At 36.3% G+C, this 19142-nt stretch overlaps 1 protein-coding gene and 1 pseudogene across 2 annotated transcripts; both read left to right on the top strand.

Annotated features, from left to right (window-relative positions):
- The first annotated feature begins 804 nt into the window (after positions 1-804).
- On the top strand, positions 805-2054 carry LOC143574419 (RING-H2 finger protein ATL46-like). The gene has a single exon (XM_077059045.1). The coding sequence runs from the start codon at positions 805-807 to the stop codon at positions 1822-1824; it is 1020 nt and encodes a 339-aa protein (XP_076915160.1). The 3' UTR covers positions 1825-2054.
- Positions 2055-6476: 4422 nt separating this feature from the next.
- On the top strand, positions 6477-12060 carry LOC143574418 (DNA repair protein UVH3-like; annotated as a pseudogene). Its single transcript, XR_013142587.1, has 16 exons — positions 6477-6564; positions 6684-6951; positions 7027-7196; positions 7279-7396; positions 7820-7897; positions 7988-8041; positions 8123-8307; positions 8387-8759; positions 8847-9902; positions 9994-10188; positions 10277-10362; positions 10448-10637; positions 10726-10862; positions 10949-11033; positions 11118-11516; positions 11593-12060. The product of XR_013142587.1 is annotated as a DNA repair protein UVH3-like (transcript).
- The last annotated feature ends 7082 nt before the right edge of the window (positions 12061-19142 follow it).

Here is a 19142-nt window from a genome sequence, read left to right as displayed (position 1 = left end):
GACCGGCGCAAAGAGGCCGGCTCCATCGGGTTCGTCCCCGCCTCTCCGTACCTTTAGACTCAAGAAAACCCGTAAGTACAAACTTCGTCTTTTTACTTCATAGCTTAATATCATTAACACTTTTCTTCTTTACGCAGGCGTGGATGTTGACGCATTCCAGGGTGGAGCGCAGAGGAGTACCTCTCCGCCAATGACGGTAGGCTTGGTCAACCTACCTGAGGCGTCGACCCAGGCGCCTGCGCCTGCTTCCGCTGGTTCAGTTGCTCACTCTGAGCCGACTGTTCCAGCTGAGATGACGTCACCCGCCGGCTGTGAGTGCTATTTTTACAGCATCCTTCACCGAGCCGGCGGTTACTATTGCTGCGGCGACCGCGGCGGCTGCTACCATGCCCCCGCCATCGGCAACGACGGCCGACCCATCAGGTACGCATGGGGCTTCTCGCCAATCTCTGCCACCTTCCCATCTGCCTGACCTCTTGGATGGATTTCCGTTGGGTTCAGGTGATGGGTTCGGCGGCTATCGACCTGTTATTGACCCTACAGGTGCGTAGGGTTCTTTTGGCCTATTTTTTATATATTTTTTCTTTATCATCTTTTCCTAACTGCTTTGTGTTTTTTGCAGTGTCGGATTCCAATGAAGTGTATGTTCCACGATGGAACATTCGCCGAGGAACAACCCTTCGCACCCCTGTGGAGTGCGTGGAATGGGCTCGTCAAGCTGCTCCCAGTGGTGCGTTGGGGGAAGCCATGGCTAGCTACCAGGAGGGTAGGCTAACCAATGAGCTTCGGGTTCTCCTGGCCCGGATGCAGCCGCGCGTCGAGCTGCTTTGTCGTGAAAACGACAAGTTAAAAGCAGCTCGCCTTAATACAGCAAACCCTTCATCATCTTCAGGTATTAAGATCAGTCCTGCAGTTCTTTTCATCATCATAATATTAGCTGTCTTGTTTTTCATATCTGCTTTGCTCCATTTGCTTGTGAGAGTATTGAATAAGTACCACTCGTCGTCGAATTTCACTCGATCTAGTCGGTATCCAACCGGTCCCGTCTCGGATACGCTCCAAAGACAGCTTCAACAGCTGTTTCATTTACATGATTCCGGTTTAGATCAAGTGTTTATCGACTCGTTGCCGGTTTTCATGTACAAGGAGATTGTGGGGGCAAAAGGGTCATTTGACTGTGCGGTTTGTTTGTCCGAGTTTGTTGAGTCGGATGAGTTAAGATTGCTTCCCACTTGCAGCCATGCTTTTCATATAAGTTGTATAGATACATGGCTTCAGTCGAATTCGACGTGTCCCCTTTGCAGAAATACCCTTTTTAACCCTGGGATTTCGTTAGATAATCCGATTTTTGAGTTTGATGATATGAGGGAAGAAAATGAGGATGATGGACAAAAGATTGTTGAACATGAACAGATGATTGCTGAAAAAGGTGTTTATATGGTTAGGCTTGGTAAGTTTAGAAGATTAACCGAAGGTGAAAAGGAAACAGGGGAGACTAGTAGTAGAAAGCTGGATGCAAGAAGGTGTTATTCAATGGGTTCATACGAGTATGTGGTTGGTAATACGCGCCTCAAGCTGGCGTTAAACAATAAAAGAAACCGTTTGGAAGGAAAGATCGAAGAAGGGGATGAAAGTTTAAAAGTTAATGATGATATGGAGGGAAAAAAGATCAGTATTAGTGCGAAAACTGATAGTTATTCAGTTTCAAAAATTTGGTTATGGTCAAAAAAGGGGAAGTTTACGGGTGCTTCAGAGGATCAGATTCATAATCCATCTTCGGTTGACATGAAATTACCTTGGATGAGCAGAAGGCAAGGTACATGAAAGAGTTTGGTTCTTTTTCATGTTATTTATGATAATTTTTCTTACTGATTAGTCCCTCTATATAATAATGCTATCTCGTCGTTTTGGCATGAAATGGTGATTCTAATTGTTCAAGAATTTGTTACAAAAGAGAGTTTTATCGGTATAGAGCAATAATATGCGGTTTCCTGCTTTCAAAATGATAACTTTGTAGTTGAGTGGCTTATATGTGCAAACCCTGATCAATACTTTAAATGAAATAATACATTATTTTAAAGATTCAAACTTTGTGTGTTTCTTGTATAGTCTTGTGATTATTAATGGGTTCTGAAGCAAGAACTTCAGAGGCTTATTACTGCTAAAGATTGAAACTTTATAGTATTATGGCTTACATATTAACAACTGATAGTGATAATAAAAAACCAAACTTTTTTTTTGTTTTTTTGTTTTTTGTTAAAGAGTTCAAGAAGAAACATATGTAAAACTATAGTGTCTTGATGATTAAGATTATGACTGTTTAAGAGAATAATTTAAGGGTAATGGAGGAGCAAACTTTGCTTTATCTTTTGCTTTTGCTTTTGCAATTGCAATCTCAAATTCTCTTTTACTTTTTTATCATGTCTTTGGTAGTTTGGTTGTTTCTACTGCCTCTTTTTAAGCCATATTTTTGTATAGAGGTGTGTGTAATCCATGGAGGCAAGCCTGAGCATCATGAAGAATCTTTTTTTCTTTCATATGAAGGAAAGTATGATTTATTGCTTTTTTCATGATTCCAAAATTGGTCATGGTGGGGATGGTGTGGGTCATTTAAACTGTTCTTTATGTTAATGTGACCTTGTTTTGGACTTTTGGGTATGAACTTTCTAATATTTATTTATTTTTTTAATTTACATTTTTTTATTGTATGAAAGTTAATAATATACTTATGGTTTAATAATAAATTGTTTTATAAATAAATGAGATGTTATAACCCGGTTTAAAAGCTATATGGTTTTGATGAGACCCAAGACCCGTTTATTTTTTTTACTATGAAATTGTCCTTTTAATTATAAATAATATTTATGAAAGTTAATAATATACTTATGATTTGATGAGACCCAAGACCCGTTTATTTTTTTTACTATCAAATTAGTTTTTTAATTTAAATAATATATATATCTTTTTTAAAATAAATAAGATATTATTTTTTATTATATCCTATTTTATATGATTTTTACATAAATAATTTGGTGAGAATAATTTTTAATTTAATGAGATGTCATAACCTATTTAAGGAATATATGGGTTTGGTAAAACCCATACCTATGAATTCGGGTCAAATGCATGAGAAACCTTCATTTATAAATCAAGCAAATCTGATGACTTTAAAAAAAGGGGAGCGACCACATCACAACACGTAGGATTTTATGTCTTCGTTTATATGTATATGTATATGTATATGTATATGTAATATGCTTTATTGCCATTTAACTTCGAGTCCGAACCTAACTTACTTGATGCAAGTTGTTTCAACTCGTCTTATAATTTTACATTCGTAGAAACTCGTCTTAAGTGAAACTGTAGAACCAACAACAAAAGTCTAAGAATGTGGCATACAAAAACAATAACAGGAAGAAAAAGAATTTTACATTCGCTTCAACGACTCTACAGGCGACACGTTCAATGAACAAACTATGTAATTGATAACATTTGATGCCCATATCGATAGGAAAAGCTATGTTGGTTGCGGGTTATCAACAGGCCGTGGATCCTTCTAGTTATGGCTTGTAAAACATTTTGTATCGACAATATAGGATTTATACATAATGTACAAAATTCAATTCTAATAATCCTTTTGGCGCCTGCGAAAGCCATCAATTCTTGCCTAGTTGGTTGGTGAACACATGTTGAATATCATCGTCTGAATCCATCGAATGGGGGACCATAATCAACAAGTACCTCATGGAGAAATTTGGAACGGACTGATCATCATCTTCCAAATACCCTATACCTTCGTCAAAATTTAGCATATAACTCGTTGGATCATATTGGAATTTACTGTGCCTAAAACGTTGCATGCTAAATTGATGGATAAACGTTTTCAATTTGGGAATGGCAACAAGCTGCGACCACTCCTTTAACGGTGATAATCCCTTAGACCAGCACCGGCATGGCATCCGGAAATAACACCCTCTTTGGGAGGGCAATTCTTCATTGACGTTGGATAGATTGTTATTGATGCCATTAATGTAGAAATGATGGTTTGGATAATTTAAAAGGAAAAATGGCTTGAATTTGGAACAGAGAACGCATAATTGTGTGGTTAATAAAATACAATCAGATTTATAAGTTTAGAACTAATTTTTTATCTTAATATGAGGGGGGGGGGTAGACGTTCTCGTGTAATAATAATATAAAATGAGTTATACCGGTCATATTGGCTACAGAGGTCCTATCAGCCGTATCGGCTCAAGAGGTCTTACTAGCCTTATTGGTTATGTGAATAGGAGAAGAGACAGGTCATAAACTTGTAAGCTTGCAATGCATACATAAATAACACGAAGATAACTTTAATATCATACAAACCAAACCACTAAATAAGTAAATGGGAATCCACATTTGTGGAACACAATTGGTAATTTGGTATGGTGGAATTGAATAGGTAGCCCAGCCCACCATCAAATAATCCTTCCACAAACAAACGAATTGGGCTCAAAGCAATAATGAATGGTGGTAATCTCAATTCTCTAGACACGTTTAGACCAAGTATTGTATGGTGGACATCACCCATCGGCTAAAAGGGGCAGGGTTTCCAAAATAGTTAAGATGGCTAACTTGCTAGTAGGGGTGTCCAAGATACCCGAACTTGATTAATCCGACCCGACTCGAACCCAAATAAGCAAATCCGGGTCGGGTTAAATCGGGTCAAAAAGTATTAATCGGGTTATTCGGGTCAACCCGAATAACCCGAATTGTTAATAGGGTCGGGTTTCGGGTTCATTTTTGGGAAAAAGTCGGGTTTCGGGTTAGCCCGAATAACTCGATTAGTGGCGATACTTAACTTTATATACAATGATTAAAAGGTGAAATAAGCACTATAAAGACAATAATGTTTCATTTATGTTGTGTTCATTTAAATAAACGAACGAGCATGAACACATATTTCACTCGTTCATCTATGTTTGTGAATGTTTGTTTATGATCGTTCATTTAAGTTTGTTTACGTTCGTTCATGTTCGTTTGCATATTAATAAAAAATTATTAAATATTATTTGCATTTAGTAATTATATCACCCTAATATGTTTTATAGTTGTTTGTTTGTGTTTATTTAAATGCGTTCATTTATGTTTGTTAATGTATGTCTGTGTTTGTTAATGTATGTACATATATGTTCCTTCATGTTCGTTTATCTTCGTTTAATTATGTTCATTTATGTTCGTGAATTCTTCGTTTAGATTTTAAATGAATGATCATGAACACAAATATTTGTTTGATTAAGTGTTTGTGTTCGTTAAAAGTTAAATGAAAGAATACGGACGCCTTTGTTCATGTTCGTTCGGTTCATTTACAGGTTTATATTGGAAATTATAAGATAATTGCTTGTAAAAGAAATTGAAAATTAAGTGGAATGAGAAATTTTGCAACCTACAAGTTACAAACACATAAAACAACTTAAAATTATAAAGTAACATGGTTAACCCGATTAACCCGACCCGACAAACCCGAAACCCGAATAACCCAAACCCGACTAACCCAAACCTTAATAGGGTCGGGTTGCGGGTTAGATATTATTTAAGGAAAACCCGACTAACCCGACCCGATTAACCCGAAAGCCGATCGGGTTGACCCGATTAACACCCCTACTTGCTAGCTAAAGCCCTTCCAATACACATGATTTATGGATTAATTAGTTAATGTCCCACTGTCTATGTGATTGTAACATGACGATACTTTTTTTTAGTTAACTAGCCACATTCAACTACACTTGATCTTAAGGCACGAGCTTAAAGGAGCTGAACATGAATGATTTATTCATTTTTATCAAAAAGCTAAAAATACCTATATGCTAAAACTAAGTTTTAGGCGTAAACCTCTTTCATAGATTACAGACGTCACAAATATCATAGAGGAATTAATAGAGGTAAAAATCTTGTCGACATGGTATGTTGAAATTGATAAGCTAAAATATGACCCATATATTCAGTTATGTGAAATATATTGACCATATCCCAAACTCGATTAGTTAGTCTATATTTTTGTAAACACAAATCTTTTTTGGTGACATCATTTACACAAGGGTTTCAATCCCTAGGTGTGGCATATTTTTAAGTACTCTGGTGGAAACACAAGTTCAATCTCTACTTATGTTATTTTTTGTGATTATAAGAATAAATGATTTGAGCTAGATCTTGTGAGGTTCTTGGTTCGAATACCGAGTCCACTAGAGTTTTCGTCACACCGTGTTTTTTGTCTGAGAATTCTGCTCTTGTGATGACACAACGACTGTCTAGACGTAACCGACATGATAGTTTCCTGGATACGCCCGACAAACTCTAAAGCCAATATAAACCGTAAAGGTGTATGACGGTGTCGTTTCAGCTTTCAATAGTCCACCCACTTTTACCCCCAAATTCACAAAAATTGGCGGCAACAATTAACAGAACTGTTAACCTAAATCAGACAACAACACACCATGGGCGTCCACGGTCTGTGGGACCTGCTATCTCCTGTCGGCCGCCGTGTCTCCGTCGAAACCCTCGCCGGCAAACGACTCGCAATCGGTACAACAATTCATATTCTTTAATATTAATAAAAACACGTCAACCATTATTAGTTATTCAATTTAGTTATTTCCAGCTCAATTAGTATATGTTGAAATGGTATTGAATTTGTTTTACAGATGCCAGCATATGGATGGTACAGTTTATGAAGGCGATGCATGATGAACAAGGAGAAATGGTGAGAAACGCTCATATTCTAGGGTTCTTTCGTCGAATTTGCAAGCTGCTGTTTTTACGGACAAAACCCGTGTTTGTTTTCGATGGCGCCACGCCCATGGTTTTCCGAAACAAGGAGAAACAAGGAGGACGGTGATTGCGCGTAGGCGCCAGCGCGAGAATGCGCAAGCCAAGATTCGGAAAACCGCTGAAAAGTTGCTGCTTAATCATGTCAGTAGTTTGTTTATAATTTACACTATTAAATTAGGGATTTTTAAGTAATGAGAAGTTAATGTTATTGTATAGCTTAAGGCGATGAGGTTGAAAGAGTTGGCGAATGATTTGGAGAATCAGCGGAAGAGTAACCGGGATAAGGGTAAAACGGTGGTGATGGATAATGATGATTGTTCTGGGAGTAGTGCGAAAGCGAATCCGCCGGATGGTAAGGTTTTGGATCAAGAAGCTTTAGATGCAATGTAAGAGCTATGAACAGTTATCGTTTTTTGTATTGATATTTGTTGTGGAATGGATTCGGATGATGTGAGTTTTGTTTTAAAGGTTGGCAGCGTCGATTGAGGCGGAGGAAGGTGAAGGTTTTATGGGTGAGGCGTCTACGTCTGGTGCTGGAGATCTTGCGGAAGATGACGATGAAGAAGATGATGAAGAGATGCTACTTGTAAGTTATCTTAGTTAAGGTTATAAGATATGTAGGTCTTTAATGAGTGAAGTTATTTGGAGTCTGAGCAGCTGAATAACAATTTTACAGCTCACTACTTATGTGAATTTGTAAGTAAATGTGTATTTTTTTTTCTAACTTAAGTAAAGGAAAAAGTTAGAATATGTGTTAGGCGAACACGTGAAAATGTTAGGTGCTACTAATTACAAAGGTTTTTTTATTTTTATTTTTAAAGTATTTTGATTAGAAGATATAGCGGTATGTAGATGGACAAAGCTTGACATGTCCTTCATATTGAAGTACAGTCGATATGTTACTCTTGTGATGAACACTTAGCTCATGAAAACTACAGAAGAATGCACTTATAATGTTTTTGGTGGTTTATTGGTTTTTAACGTATCTCCTATCTAATCAATTATTCAGCCAACACTAGAAGGAAAGATTGATCCTGCTGTTTTAGCTTCTTTACCACCGTCTATGCAACTTGATCTTCTAGTGCAAGTAAGTACACATATTAACATCCATCATGTCTTTTGTGAGTTTCAACAACTTTCGTTGATTGATGTATTTTAATATACGTTTTTGTTATAGATGAGAGAACGGTTGATGGCAGAGAATCGGCAAAAGTATCAAAAAGTCAAGAAGGTATTTATTTTTTTTAACGTGGTGACTAAATGTTTATTGCCCTTGCAAGATCTTCTGTGTTACATGTTTCTGTGCTTGTAGGCCCCTGAAAAGTTTTCTGAACTGCAAATAGAGGCTTATCTTAAAACAGTCGCCTTTCGTAGGGAGATTAATGAAGTGCAGAAAGTAGCTGGTGGAAGGGGAGTTGGTGGGGTCCAGACTTCACGGATAGCATCTGAAGCAAACAGAGAGTTTATCTTTTCAACTTCTTTTACCGGAGACAGACAGTATGTATTCAGTTAATAATTTACACTTTTACAGCGCCCCTTGTGGTTCACTTGTTTAGTAACAAGCTTCACTGTGTAGATCCCTTACATCTGCTGGAGTTGAGACAACCAGCAACATGCAAAGCCAGATAGCAACAAGGCTATCATCTATTGGTTCTAGTGTCGGGTCAACCACCAAGTCAAACGGAGCAGTTGAGTCTATCATAAATGGGCCAAAAAAGGCATTTACTGAAGATGTTGAGACATACAGAGATGAAAGGGGACGTGTACGAGTCAGCAAGGTGAGAGCTATGGGAATTCGTATGACTCGTGACCTACAAAGGAACCTGGATCTAATGAAAGAGATTGAAAAGAATAAGATTGATTCGAATAAACTTCCTGAAAGCTCCAACTCCAAGCTTTCTGAGACTTCATATCAGGATCGATTCGGTTTCTCCACCAAAACAAATCAGGTGTCTACCCCACTTAACGGAACATCGATAGAGGTGTCATTTGATGACATTGAGAAGCAGTTTGCAGACAGTGTTAAAACAAATCAGGAATCTACTCCTGTTAATGGAACATCGATAGAGGTTTCATTTGATGATGATAATGAGAAGCAATTTGCAGACAGTGATGATGATATATTTGTTCAGTTAGTGACTCCTCATGATACGTTATCTGAGAAGCAGCCCGTTATTAACCTTTCAGATTGTGAATGGGAAGACGGAATGCCGGGAGAAGTTAAAGGCGATGAAAGTGAAGTGGAATGGGAAGAAGGACCTTCTGATAATAATCCTGATTTGGGCTCTGCACATGAGTTAGAGCAAACGGAGCCTGCTTCAAAAGGTGATTTGCTGGAAGAAATGGATTTTCAGGAAGCAATTAGACGAAGTATGGATGATGCGAGGCACCAGAAAGATACCGATGCATCATCTGCACCTGAAGCGTGTAAAGATATTGATACTCCAAGATTATCCTCAGAGATTGCTCTTCCAAACAAATCATCTGTTGATGTGGATGCAACTACTTTAAATGATCCAGATTTAATGAAAGTACAGATGGAAACTTTGTATCAAAGCGATCAAATGCACCACCATGATTTAGTTAAAGCTGCAAACGATGATCATAATTCTCAAGGAGAGAGACATGTGGAAACAACTGAAGAAGAAAGAGTTAGTGAAGATAACCTTGGAGAGAAGGCTGACATTATCACAAGTTCTGATAATATATCTAGTACTCGAACCCATATTTCTAGTTCACATGATAATCTCACTGGGCCTCAGCAAAGTGAGGTTAAAGACCAGATGGTTGACCATGTTTCCGAGCCACTAGAACCTAAAGGAACTTCTTCTAACAAGTCACAATCCGAATCTGATATCGTGCAGAAGGTTGCAGAGGAACGCGACAGTAATGCAGCTCATGTGCAAATACAAGAAGATGCCAACAGATTTGTTATCAATGATCTGAGCGATGAACAGGTTGAAATCGCTAAGGCTAATATAGAGGAAGAAATGGCAAATTTAAACAAGGAAAGCATCGATCTTGGCGATGAACAAAGAAGGCTTGAACGGAATGCAGAGTCTGTAAGTGGTGATATGTTTACCGAATGCCAGGTAAGCACAAGCAGTCTTTTAGCATCTTTAGAGCCCACATGATACAAATGCTAATAGAAAAGAAGTTAATTTCTGTTTATATATGTTTCAGGAGCTTCTTCAAATGTTTGGATTGCCATATATCATTGCTCCAATGGAAGCGGAAGCTCAATGTGCATACATGGAACTTGAAAAGCTTGTTGATGGAGTTGTCACGGATGACTCTGATGTGTTGTTGTTTGGGGCACAAAGTGTTTACAAAAACATATTTGATGATAGAAAATATGTAGAAACATACTTTATGAAGGTATGCATCAAATATAACTAGTGTATTTTTGTAGAATTTATATATAGTTGAATCTTATTGTATCTGTTGCATATTAATATGGTTTTAGGACATTGAAACGGAGCTTGGCTTAACGAGAGAAAAGTTAATCCGTATGGCAATGCTTTTGGGGAGTGATTACACTGAAGGTATCAGGTAAGACAATCTTTGTCATTTGTTTTATTTTGTTTTGAAACAAAATATTTTTTGGGTTATCTGATTATTATGCAATATCGTGTAGTGGAATTGGCATTGTGAATGCAGTAGAAGTAATAAATGCTTTTCCCGAGGAAGACGGGTTTCAAAAATTTCGTGTGTGGATAGAACCTCCCGATCCAAGTATCCTTGGTAAAGTTGACTCGTCAAATACAAGGAAAAGAGGGTCAAATGCCAGTGTTGATGACCTGAAGCAAATTTTCATGGACACACATGTAAAATAAATTTGTTTCTCGTTCGTATCATTATTTTTATAACGATTTCTTCATCTTTGATCTCAGTTTGAATATATTTTATATACAGAGAAATGTGAGCAAAAACTGGCATATTCCTTCTACGTTTCCAAGTGATGCAGTGGTTTCTGCATACGCGTCTCCACAAGTAGACAAGTCAACAGAACCTTTTTCATGGGGAAAGCCAGATCTATTTGTTCTTCGCAAGTGAGCGTTTTTTATTAAATATTTTCGTACATAGTGTAACTTAGTTACTCTGTTTCTAATGTTTGTTGATCTTTGTTTTTATAAAGATTGTGTTTTGAGAAGTTTGGTTGGGGTTCACAGAAGGCGGATGAGTTACTACGACCTGTTCTAAAGGAGTACAACAAACATGAGGTGCTCCATCTTCATCATCCTAATTTTTAATTAATTTAAAAAGTTCAGGAAAAATGTCTGGTTTTGACCATTTGTTTTGTGCAGACTCAATTGCGACTGGAAGCGTTTTACACTTTTAACGAGAGGTTTGCTAAAATTCGTAGCAAGAGGATAAGCAAAGCAGTGAAAGGAATGGCAGGGAGTAAAAGCTCAGAGTTAATGGATTACAACGAGCAGGCAAATGCATCCAATGGGAACAAGAGAAAGAAAGTTAAGCATGCAGAAGATAATAATGATATAGAAAAGTCAGAATTGTCTGTTCATGAGAGACAAAGTAAAAAGACCAAAAGAGGTTCAAGTGTTAAAGGAACTGGTAAATCAGTTGGAAGAGGAAGAAGAAAAAAGAAGAATAATCTCGAACTTTCTGGAACAAGTTCTGATGAAGAAAACCAGAGTGACCATGTGCAACAAGTGCATGATGAACATAAACTCGGACCACGGAAGGTAAACACACGCTTTAAATTCAGAAATAAACAGTTATATGTCTTTTATCACTTTCTGATTAACTTACTGTTATCAGTCAAAACGTGTTAAAAAGTCAGTGATATCCACATACAATGAAGACTCTGAAACCGATGAACCTACAACACAAGATCATGAGGTGACGCTTGACACTAGTTTGGAGACCGGTGTCGTCGATGCTGATGTGGCGGATGTGGGTAAAGATTGGTGTCAAAATGACGAAGATGACCCGGAGGCGGAATTATCAAAAGAGTACCTTCAAATGGGGGGTGGGTTTTGCTTGGAAGAAGAAGAGGAAAACAAGGAGTCAGGAGGACCTAGTTGCAGCCCTTCAATCGAACCGTTGAATGAACCAGACTCTGACCGCAGAGGGTCAGGGGATGCGGAAGCATTACCTAGCCAAGATGATGCAACCGGGTTAGCGGTGGGTCAAGGTCAAAACAATGAAGAGGATGATGAAGGGATTAGGCCTGTTAGTTACTTTTCTGCTATGCCTAACTTGAGGAGAAAGCGAAAGATGGCATGACTTGGGTTCAAGGGCTTTTTGAGTTATCATGTTTCTTCAAACCCAAGGGTTTAAACTTGGTTTGAACTTTAGAATGTAATAATAGTGACTTGTATTTTTAACTAGTTTAGTTTGTGTATCTGATAGGTTTATTTAAACGAATATAGTATATTTGTTATATAGGTTTGGATCAAATATAAATGAAATTAACGCGCTAAATGTGAGAATCAAGTAGAGTAATTATAAATACAAGTAGAGTAATTATGTAATTACTCTATGATAATTACTCTATGATGTAATTACATAGTTACTCTACTTGTATATATAATTACTCTACTTAATTCTTACGTTTAGTACGTTAATTTCATTTGTACGTTAACCTTCCCATTTGTTCTATATTATTAATACTAGTTTGAGACCTGTGTATTACACGGGTAATTGTTGAAAATTTTAAACTTTGACCATTAAGTGAAATACAGTTAACAAATTGATCATATATTGTTAATACAATTACAATTAAATTAAAATTACAGAAATTACATAACTAATATTACACAAATATGTTACAAATAGATAAAAACTTCCTTTTACACTAAATTTGTGATTGTATTAGCAAGTATACATTTTTTTTTATCAAAAGTCGAAATCTTTAGAGGAATTTATATGGGAGATATGAGGGATCAAACCTCACTATCACCAATTTATATGAGAGATATGAGGGATGACCCTGGCTTGTCAGGGTTCGAGTCCTGATCTCACACGATTTTACCGGCTTCTCACTGTCGTGCCGTTTGACGGGCGTGGGGGTCAGGTTTTATCCGGGGAATCCCTCAATAGATGGACCGCTAGGGGCTCCGTCCGTCCGGACTCGTGGCCGGCTCGGGCTACCTTTAGCCAATGGAGAACGTGTACGGAGTACCCGGCGTTATTTAATTTGGTCGTTCCAAAATAAAAAAGAGTTAGATTGTTTAAAAAAAAGGTATAGCAACGTGACCAAAGTGGCTATTAACTATGATTAAAAGGATTATGACTTTGTTTAAAAGTCTTATTAAATTGGTATAATGATACTTTTAAGAATTAAAAACAAATGCTTTTCAACGCACCACTCAAAATTTGGAGAGAAAATAAGTATAGACCTACACCTACCTAGATAACAATTATTTTTTAATTGATATACTCATACTCATGATATTCGAATATAATATCCGTTTAATGTTTAATATCTTCAACGAAATTTCAATCTAGACTAGATGTGACGTTGCGACGTGATATCTGTTTTTTCCGTACACGAAACCTTGATTAGAACTTATCATGAATTTAAATTAATATTTTTAATTGGCTATTGAAGTTTTTTAAGTATATATGATTCTATGATTTTCTAGGTTAGAGACATTATGATGGATCGGGAATTCATACCGAGGCACCATCATTAAAATCGCATTCAATGCAACTTTTATTCAATACAGCTTTTAATCTACTGCCCTACACGTAAGAGTGACATTGAACTTGACAAGAGTGCCTAACCTTTTAATCAAAATAGTAGTGCGAGTACATGTGGTCCAAATGTTTCTAGGGACCATCAATGGTGTAATTATAGAAGGATGAAATTTGTAAAGACAAAAATTACTATATATAGAAGCGCGAATTTGAAGAGAGCGTTTTTTTGTATTATAATGAAATTTGTCAATTAAACAAAATTTCGCAGTCGCTGATGAGCTAGATATGAACAATCTTTTAGATATACATTATTTGATCAATACACAAACACTACCCTCGATAAAACTTTAAAAGTGATTTAAATGGATTAAAAGTAAACCAAAGAAAGAACGTAATTGTTTTATATATAGATATTTAAACAATCATGTCATCAATCATATAAACCCTTAATCCTATCGCTTTAAATGTTAAAAATATTTTTAAAGACATCAAACAACTTTAATTTGTTACGTGATGTGTAGTGAAACACACTTACTTTCCTTATGATTTTATTATGGTTTTTATGTTTATTTGTCTATTTTATGAAAGTATTGGGGGCTAAGTGCAATAATTTACAAAGTTTAAATGTTATTTGATAGTTTATGAAAGATGGTGAAAAAAGAGTCAATTTGGAAGATTCTAGAGGACTTGTTGGTCAAGTTTTAAAGCTACAACTCAAGGCCCAACCCAAGCCCACAAGTTAGAAGCCTTAAGTAATATTATATGAAGATAATTAAAAGAGTTTTCAGCCATTAAGCCAGCCCTAATCCCGAAATTAAAAAAAAACCCTAACCTCTTCACAAGGTTGCGATCGGATAGCAGCAGGAAAAGAAAAAAAAAGAAAAAAAGGAGGCTGTTGGCGGCTGTGACGGCTGGAGATCAAGGAGGACATCAAGGAGGATCTTGGTACAGTAGCTAGGCATCAATAACATTCCTAATCTCAGCCAAAAACCCTAAGTAATCATCTTTAATCTTTGGTTATTGTTCAAGAACCCTAACTTTGTTGAATTGGTCTTTTATTTTGGATTGTTTTGCAAGTGATTGATAGTTTGACTTGTGATTGATTGTGTTTGAATCTTGAATGAATTTGATCATGTTTAAGTTGATGTTTGTGATGTTTTTCTTAAGTATGCATGGCTGTCCAAAATCAATGTTAGGCTAAACTTGCTTGTTCTGCCTAGAATAGATGATTGTTGAGTAGTTTAGACTTGTATAATGGATTGTTAATGTTCAAGACTTGAATTATTGATGTAAAGTTTAACTAAACCATAAATTAGATTGTGTGTGATGGCTGTGTTTTATGTTTTATTACTTATAATCCTCTTGCATTAGTTAATTGAATTAGTTTTGATTAATTGATTGCTTGTTAGACTCTTGACTTGGTGTTTAGGGTTTATTTGCGGGGTGTACAACCGTAGGGATAAGTGGGTAATATAAATCATCTAAAATCAGTTAAAATACACCTTATTTGAGACCGAGAGATGATAAGAAGTAATATTGTCTCGTTGCTTTTACTTGTTAGAATTAAGACCGCGCGAGAGCGGGTTTTTGTCTTGTCAAGTTTGAGTGTTTATGTGCAATTAGTTGGTTTAATTTGGGTTAAGTTAAATTGTTCCTCTATCCTTGGTGGCATAGTATTTGTCTCCATTAGGATAGTGTGTCGATGAGACCGAGAGGAGAGTCGTCATTTGAACACGTTAATAATTGTTTTTCTGGAACAAGTTCTGATGAAGAAAACCAGAGTGACCATGTGCAACAAGTGCATGATGAACATAAACTCGGACCACGGAAGGTAAACACACGCTTTAAATTCAGAAATAAACAGTTATATGTCTTTTATCACTTTCTGATTAACTTACTGTTATTATCAGTCAAAACGTGTTAAAAAGTCAGTGATATCCACATACAATGAAGCCTCTGAAACCGATGAACCTACAACACAAGATCATGAGGTGACGCTTGACACTAGTTTGGAGACCGGTGTCGTCGATGCTGATGTGGCGGATGTGGGTAAAGATTGGTGTCAAAATGACGAAGATGACCCGGAGGCGGAATTATCAAAAGAGTACCTTCAAATGGGGGGGGGGGGGTGGGTTTTGCTTGGAAGAAGAAGAGGAAAACAAGGAGTCAGGAGGACCTAGTTGCAGCCCTTCAATCGAACCGTTGAATGAACCAGACTCTGACCGCGGAGGGTCAGGGGATGCGGAAGCATTACCTAGCCAAGATGATGCAACCGGGTTAGCGGTGGGTCAAGGTCAAAACAATGAAGAGGATGATGAAGGGATTAGGCCTGTTAGTTACTTTTCTGCTATGCCTAACTTGAGGAGAAAGCTAAAATGGCATGACTTGGGTTCAAGGGCTTTTTGAGTTATCATGTTTCTTCAAACCCAAGGGTTTAAACTTGGTTTGAACTTTAGAATGTAATAATAGTGACTTGTATTTTTAACTAGTTTAGTTTGTGTATCTGATAGGTTTATTTAAACGAATATAGTATATTTGTTATATAGGTTTGGATCAAATATAAATGAAATTAACGCGCTAAATGTGAGAATCAAGTAGAGTAATTATGTAATCTCTATGATGTAATTACATAGTTACTCTACTTGTATATAAATTATTCTACTTGATTCTCACGTTTAGCACGTTAATATCATTTGTACGTTAACCTTCCCATTTGTTCGATATTATTAATACTAGTTTGAGGCCCGTGTATTACACGGGTAATTGTTGAAAATTATAAACTTTGACCATTAAGTGAAATACAGTTAACAAATTGATCATATATTGTTAATACAATTACAATTAAATTAAAATTACAGAACTAATATTACACAAATATGATACAAATAGGTAAAAACTTCCTTTTACACTACATTTGTGATTGTATTAGCAAGCAATGTTGCAAAAGTCGCTAGGCGGTCTCTTGGCGGCCGACCCCCTTGCAGGGAGTACTCGGGAAATACTCGGACATGATAAATATAAAGAAAAATTATTTTTTGGGTAATATATATTTCAAATATCATAAGTTTACTAATATTTATAACAAAATAAGTGAATATCAATATAAATAAGATAAATACATTTTTAAATATAAAATTATTCTAAAAACTTTAATCATTAATTAAAAAAATGATATTCGTTCTTTAATATGATAGAAATACAAATTATGTTGTATTTTTAAGTCAAAATATGACCAAGTTAACCGACTAGATATATTTCTGGCTGATGTTGACCACATTTGAACAATTTTTAGTAACTAGGCGGAGTTAAAGAAACTCCCCTCGGCACCATACCTTGGAGGAAGTACTCGGATAGTACTCGGCCTTGTATACCTACTTTTACAACATTGTTAGCAAGTATACATTTCTTTTTTCTTTTATCAAAAATCAAAATCTTTAGAGCAATTTATATGGGAGATATGAGGGATCAAACCTCACTATCACCAATTTATATGAGAGATATGAGGGATGACCCTGACTTGTCAGGGTTCGAGTCCTGATCTCACCCGGTTTTACCGGCTCCTCGCTGTCGTGCCGTTTGGCGGGCGTGGGGGTCGGGTTTTATCCGAGGAATCCCTCAATAGATGGACAGCTAGGGGCTCTGTCCGTCTGGACTCGTGGCCGGATCGGGCTACCTTTAGCCAATGGAGGACGTGTTCGGAGTACCCGACGTTATTTAATTGGTCGTTCCAAAATAAAAAAGAGTTAGATTGTTTAAAAAAAAGGTATGGCAACGTGACCAAAGTGGCTATTAACTATGTTAAAAGGATTATGACTTTGTTTAAAAGTCTTATTAAATTGGTATAATGATACTTTTAAGAATTAAAAACAAATGCTTTTTAACGCACCACTCTAAATTCGGAGAGAAAATAAGTGTAGACCTACACCTACCTAGATAACAATTATTTTTTAATTGATATACTCATACTCATGATATTGGAATATAATATCCGTTTAATGTTTAATATCTTCAACGAAATTTCAATCTAGACTATATGTGACGTTGCGACGTGATATTTGTTTTTTCCGTACACGAAACCTTGATTAGAACTTATCACGAATTTAAATTAAGTTTTTAATTGGCTATTGAAGTTTTTTTTAAGTATCTATGATTCTATGATTTTCTAGGTTAGAGACATTATGATGTATAGGGAATTCATACCGAGGCACCATCATTAAAATCGCATTCAACACAACTTTTATTTAACACAACTTTTAATCAATTATACCGAGGCACCATCATTAAAATCACATTCAACACAACTTTTATTCAACACAGCTTTTAATCTACCGCACTACACGTAAGAGTGACATTGAACTTGACAAGAGTGCCTAACCTTTTAATCAAAATAGTAGTGCAAGTACATGTGGTCCAAATATTTCTAGGGACCATCAATGGTGTAATTACAGAAGGATGAAATTTGTGAAGATAAAAATTACTATATATAGAAGCGCGAATTTAAAGAGAGCATTTTTTGTATTACAATGAAATTTGTCAATTAAACAAAATTTCGCCGTCGCTGATGAGCTATATATGAACAATATTTTAGATATACATTATTTGATCAATACAAAAACACCACCCTCGATAAAACTTTAAAAGTGATTTAAATGGATTAAAAGTAAACAAAAGAAAGAACGTAATTGTTTTATATATAGATATTTAAACAATCATGTCATCAATCATATAAACCCTTAATCCTATCGCTTTAAAAGTTAGAAATCTTTTTAAAGACATCGAACAACTTTAATTTGTTATTTCGAAAAATTGGAAAACATTATACACATAAAACTTATTAATCAAGTTTTAATTTCTACACAAATTTAGATATTCATAAGGATTATAATTTCATATATACTTAGGCTAAGGGTAATGGGGCTTGGTTGAGCCCCAAGTGATCCAATCAAAACCCGACACGTAGGTGATGGCATGACCCTGGATCAAGCCCCTCAACCAAGCCTCAGTGGGTGTAGTGGTCCAGGTGATCCGGGGCTTGATTGATTTTTTTATTTTTTGTTATGCACACAATTATAAATTAAAATACTTCATTACAACATAAATAAAAAGGAAAATAAAAAGAAAAATAAAAAAAATACATAAATAGCGTTGAAACGTTTCAAACGCATTCTCCGGTGCCGGCTCCGGTTGTGTTTCCGGGACCGAATGGATTGTGACATATCCATGAAGGCTTGAAACAATTTGTCGTCCATGTAGTTCTATCCCTCGGGAAATTGAGTGTCGTTGATGTTGATATTACCGTAAACCGACCCCGACATGGTTTTTAATTTAGCATGATGAACATACACACGGACCACAAAAGGTAAACCCACATTATTCGGAAAGCAGATATACACTTATGTGTCTTTTCTCACTTTCTGATCAGCTTACTATTATTATTAGTCAAGACGCGTCAAAAAGTCAGTGATATCCACATACAACGAAGATTCTGAAACCTATGAACCTACAACACAAGATCATGAGGTGACGCTTGGCACTAGTTTGGAGACCGTGTCAGTGGGGATCATGGAAGCATAGTCGACGTTGATGTGGTGGATGTGGGTAAAGAGTGGGGTCAAAATGATCAAGACGACCCTTGGGGGCGGAATTATCAAAAGAATACCTTTAAA

This window comes from Bidens hawaiensis, unplaced genomic scaffold (assembly GCF_021521415.1).
Source record: "Bidens hawaiensis isolate Kalapana, Puna unplaced genomic scaffold, B.hawaiensis_p1.1 tig00026908_1, whole genome shotgun sequence".
Classification (NCBI taxonomy): Eukaryota; Viridiplantae; Streptophyta; class Magnoliopsida; order Asterales; family Asteraceae; genus Bidens; species Bidens hawaiensis.
The sequence above is the reverse complement of the archived record's forward strand: the minus strand, read 5'-3'. Positions and strand labels throughout refer to the sequence as shown.